The sequence below is a fragment of the Cryptomeria japonica genome, chromosome 5, assembly GCF_030272615.1.
Source record: "Cryptomeria japonica chromosome 5, Sugi_1.0, whole genome shotgun sequence".
In the NCBI taxonomy this organism is placed as follows: domain Eukaryota; kingdom Viridiplantae; phylum Streptophyta; class Pinopsida; order Cupressales; family Cupressaceae; genus Cryptomeria; species Cryptomeria japonica.
In genome coordinates this window covers 726,740,701-726,746,371 of record NC_081409.1, presented here as the reverse complement: position 1 = coordinate 726,746,371, position 5,671 = coordinate 726,740,701, and the positions used below count along the sequence as shown (strand labels likewise).

Here is a 5,671-nt window from a genome sequence, read left to right as displayed (position 1 = left end):
TTTTGACCTTTGTGTGCATAACTAATTCCACACTATGCATCGTTACTACCCAGAAGCCAGATCAATAGCTATAAGCAGTTAAGTCACATACGAAGACAACTAAAAAAGAAAAATTCAAAATCCAATGTACCGTTTAGGATTTGTGGGTGTGTGAAGTTAGCTATGACAGCTACTGGTGCTCTTCCCCTATCAAAAAACTAAACTTTTGAGTAAAATGATTTGACATGTTCATCTTAGGTTCACCAAAATGTAAAGGAGGATATTCTATACCCACATGATGACCGACTCTTAAGGAGCAAATATCCCTCATTTACCTCAAATGATCAAAGTATATGATTAAAGGAAAATGATAAAGAATGTGTGTATTCCTAGATTAAATTTATGGTAAGTTTAAAAGAGGCGATAAACTCAAATTGCTTAAAAATAATAATATATAGAAAGATAGAAAAAAAAAATTAACTATATAAATAGAAAGCATCGAGGTTATATATTTCATCACTAAATGGGTTGACTCTTGGTCGCAGAGCCTAGTGCATTGTGTGGACATCTATGTGCCTGCACTATTGGTGATCAAAACAACCAATAACTTCCTAGATAGGAGGATCCAATTTGTCCATCCTTCAAATTTGCACACATGGAGATGAGAAAAATGTTTTGGATAGTACAAGTGTTTTCCTCAATCAAAGCCTCATCTTGGTCATTTGACCTCCTCGGGTAGCTAAAAAAAAAATTGAAATAGACAAACCAAGTAAAAGACAGATAATATTGCAAAGACCCTACTATTGAGGAGAACCCCTTTAACAATAATTTTGAGACATATAGATGATATTAAAAACATAGCAAGATAGAGAGAACTACCAACAACTTGTTGCTCCTCTCTTCAGATAATAGCCTTGATGTTGTTGTAAATGAGAGGAGTCTTAACTACTATAAGTGCTTGAGAGATGAGAGTATATTTCACAAAGCTTCATTGTGAGAGAAAAGAGAGAGTGGAGAGAAAGAAGTATTCAAGAGTTACCAAAAAATTGCGAAAATGAGAAAAAGAGAGGATTTTAGCTAGTCAAATGGGTGGGAGGAGCTATTACAAATGCATTTGGTCACTATGAAATTCATGAAATATTCTAATTTGAATCTCAAAATTTATTGAGATGTTAGCAGATCACAAAGACATTTACAAATCATGTTGCTATTAAACCAAATCCATTTGATATCTAAACCATATGCCACTAATAATTTGTCATTACGACCTATGAGGTTGTGATCATGAAATTCTAATGTGTTTTTTCATAAATACCACAAGTGTAAATTTACATAAATGTGAAATTAGCATCTAGTGTAATTTTTCTCACTACACTTATCTATATGGATCCATCCCTAAACCAAACACATGAAGGGGGTCCTAAGCTTGGAGGATCATCATTCACCATGTTGTAGGAGTAATTTTATCAACTACTCATTTTAACACTACGTGTGCTATATCAGATGTTGATTACCCCACACAATTTTGATTCTCCTTTGGGAGATACATGGAGACCCTCACATCTCTCCATTTCTAGGATCTTTCAATAGGTTGTCTCAATCCCCTTGCACATGGAGATTGTATGCCCTTTCACCATGGTACTTGCTACTAAAATGTTGTCTCAGACTTGGAATAATAAAAGTTTACTATTGATAAATGAGCATGGGGATTTGAGAGAGTACCCCCTTGCTGGATCTAAAGGGAGGGCTCCCTGATGGTGGGTTAGGGGGGCACACCTATATGAAGATGATTTGTATGACAACCTTGATGATGTGAAATCAAACTTTGTGAGAAAACTAAAGAAGAGCACCAAAAATACAAAGTTTCCTCTAAAATGTTTCAATTATAGAATGATTGGTCATTTTGTTTCTAGATGTCCATATAGAGAAGAAAGTAAACAAAGAAAAGTTGATAGAAATAAGAGAATAGATGGAAAAGACAAAGAAGATAAGCCTAAGTTATTAATCTAAATAAAGTGTACACTCATCTAAAGATGAGGACTATGATTAATCTAGTGATATAACTTGATTTATGGTTGTGAATGTTGATGATGATATCATTATCGAACAATCTATTGATAGCAAGTTTGTGGTTTGTTCTACTTACAAAAGAGGAGCTGAATGCATGATTAGTTGACAATGGTTTCTCAAACCACATGAAATGTAGTAGAAGAAAATTTATCTGTTTTGAAGAGAAAAATGGTGGATCAATTAAGTTTTGTGTTGTAGAATCTACTAAAGTGTGTGGCAAAGGGACAATATCCATTGATGGGAAGAACAACAAAGAGGATGGTTTGTATGTTAAGGGTTTGAGGCACAAGCTTCTTGATGTTAGTTAGATGTGCGGTAAAGGATATAGACTTACATTTCATGATAAGAGCTGTAAGATAAAAAAAAGTAACTCTAGAAGATTGATTACAAAAGGGAGATGGTTTGATGGAAACATGTATTATTTGAAGGGCTGATGAATATATTAATGTGGACAACTTTCAAATAGAAATTCAGATGTTTTCAACTATTGCATTTGTTTCCCAGTTCCGTCTACCTTTTATTTTAATTTTTTTTTCAAGTTCACATATAACATTATACATTACTGAGGTTGTACGTTTGAATCCCAAGCGGAACATCTACCCCTGGTTATAGAATGAAATCGTGATTAAATAATTAGTTATTTAATACCTATGACTCTATTTTTCTTATCCCATTGTCCTTTATGTGGTTAAAATTATCAGAAGATTGTACCTTATTTAGGTAAACGCTACTAAATTATGTTTAATAATAATTATAAAATTTATTTAAAGAAATTCATATTATCTATTTTTAAAGAATAAGTGTTTAAGATTAATATTTATATAAAAATAATATTACATATATTGATAAAAACATGGATGGATATAAAATTACATTTTTAAAGTTTAAAAGGGTGAAGTTTAGAACATAAAACATAGAAACAAATAAGTTGTTAGGCAATTAATGCAACCATGAAGGGGAGGAGAGAGAATCCCAATTATTTAAGTTTTTTCATAGACAAGAACCAACTGAAAAAAATTGTTGGAATCATACTAGCTGAAAGTGCCACTAGTAGACCACCTAGAAGTTCCTTCCATGAGTGCAGGGGAAGAGCATCAACATGTAAAGCATGACCAACCTTGTTAATCACATTGCTTTATGTGTGTATTGTGATTAGGCCTCTTTACACAATTGAATTAATGTAATGGTAAATTTCTTGTTCATAATATTTCTTATTTAAATTTTTTTGTCTATTTAGAAAAATTTAAAAATAATTATATATTGACAAATGTACTCTTCTATTAAGTTGGGTCATACCTCAATTTCTATTTAAATGTTATTTATCCACACTGACACTTATTTCACACATTCATCATTTATCAATCATTTTTCCACTTATAAAATTTTTTAATACAATTATATATTGACAAGTGACGCTCTTATCCTAAACTTGATTAATGACTACATTCCTATCCACACACATACATTCTATCCATTCTTATACTTTTTCCCACACAATCATAATTTATTAACCATTTACCCATCTTTATACTTAATTCTATACATTCACTTTATACCAACCTTACTGTAGGATTCATTTTTACTTTTTCCCACACAATCATAATTTATTAACCATTTACCCATCTTTATACTTAATTCCATACATTCACTTTATACCGTCTTTACTGTAGGATTCAATTTTAGTGGCTCAAGAGTGTTTCCCCTATAAAAACTTAATATCAAGTATAAAAATATAAGTTCCACGCAATTTTCTGGCGAACATTTCTTGCGTTCTCACTGATTTTTGCAGTGCATCCTCTATTGTGGGCAACCAGAGAAAACAGGAACAGAATGGATAGGGAACTCTTCCTTGCTTTGGAAGTTCGTGATATTGATAAAATTCAAACTTTACACGAGCAGGACAAGGATGCTCTGGATGGTGTTACTTTCCAAGGAGATACTGCTCTTCATATAGCTGCAAGGGAAGGCCATCAAGATATTGTTAAATGGATTCTGAAAGAGAAACCCTCCTTGGCTAAAGCTCGAAACAAGGATGAAAACGCGGTGCTGCATGAAGCAGCTAAAAGCGGTAATACAGAAGTTGTCAGACTTCTCCTTCAACTCAATCAGAGTTCTAATGACCGTCACAATAAGTTTAGAGAGACAGCTCTGGTGATAGCTTCGCAGTATGGCCACGTGGGAGCAGTTAAACTTTTATTGCAGGCCAGGCCATCGGAAGATCCATTTGAATGGCATCGATCTGTTAGAGAGGCAGCTTTAAGGGGATATAAAGGTAAATTCAGACGTTATTTGTTAAAATTGAAGTAAATATTAAGTTTGCAGATAGATCAAATATATTGACATTAATTAATGTAACTGTGAGTTCAGATGTAGTTGTGGCGATGCTGGCTAACACACCCAGATGTAATTTTACTAGTCTTTTGATGCGTCTTCTAGCCGACGCCTGGTATAAAGGTAACTTCATACGCTATTTGTTAAAGTTGAAGGAAATATTAAGTTTGCAGATAGATCAAATATATTGACATTAATTAATGTAAATGTGAGTGCAGGTGTAATTGTGCTGATGCTGGCCAAGACAGCCAGATGTAATTTTACCCCTCTTTTGAGGTTTCTTCAAGCCTGGTATTGGGATTTTCCGAAATCCCCGATTCTGCATGCAGCCGTGCAAGGAGGAGATCTTGAGGTCGTAAAGGTAATGCTAAATCATGATTCGTGGGAATTCAAGTTCATGACGGTGGAGGATGAGTATGGAAGATGTGCAATCCATGTAGCAGCAATCAAAGGTCACTGGCATATAATCAACGAATTTATGTCGAGGAGGCCAGACTCTGTCAATATCCGCAGTTCAGATGGTAAATCTGTTTTACACTTTGCAGTCGAATATAATCAATTGAATGTTGTGAAGTGTCTATTAGCAAACAAGGAGGCAAAGAATGTAGCCAAATTGGTCAGCCGCGACCGTGACGATTCTGGAAATACAGCGCTACATTTCGCAGCAATTAATGGAGCGAGTGTCGAGGTTTGACACCCTTTTATCCCTCTTTCTAATTTTTTTTGGTTCTACACCTCTTCTTAGTCCATATATTTTATAAATGACTGATTTTATATTAACAAGCTATTCGTCTATCTCTACAATGTTGGTGTAAAGAAAAAATTAATTCGAGAGATTTCGAACATATTGATAGCAATATTTTAAAATTATAAAACTATTAAATTTAAATTTTACTTAGACTGAATTTAAAGTTAATTTCTTCACATTTTCTTTTGTAATATGATGATATTATTGTACTTTGCGGAACCTTTTGCTTTAAAATCTCTTTTAAAATTCTTTGGAGTTAATTTAGATTAACTAAATAATTTTAATGAATAAAAGTATAAATCAGTTTAGAGAAATTAGTTGGAAATGATAAATCTATAGTTAAATTTGTGATTTTAGCAAAATAAATGTGATGAAGAAGGGTACTTAGCTTATTGATCAAAGAATCTATGCGTCTAATAGAGAATCAAGAAATTGAATAGTATTACTATGAAAATCTGATCTCCCAATCTGTGCACGACCTCAAGATTTGTGTTGATTGTGTACATAAGCGGGAATACATGATTCCCTTGATGTGAAAGTGTG

General features: G+C 33.3%; 1 protein-coding gene across 1 annotated transcript; it reads left to right on the top strand.

Annotated features, from left to right (window-relative positions):
- Window positions 1-3,726: 3,726 nt before the first annotated feature.
- On the top strand, window positions 3,727-5,144 carry LOC131051725 (uncharacterized). The gene is made up of 3 exons (XM_057986350.2): window positions 3,727-4,321; window positions 4,417-4,503; window positions 4,599-5,144. Exons 1-3 carry the CDS (start codon window positions 3,880-3,882, stop codon window positions 5,072-5,074), a joined length of 1,005 nt encoding a protein of 334 aa, XP_057842333.2. The 5' UTR covers window positions 3,727-3,879; the 3' UTR covers window positions 5,075-5,144.
- The last annotated feature ends 527 nt before the right edge of the window (window positions 5,145-5,671 follow it).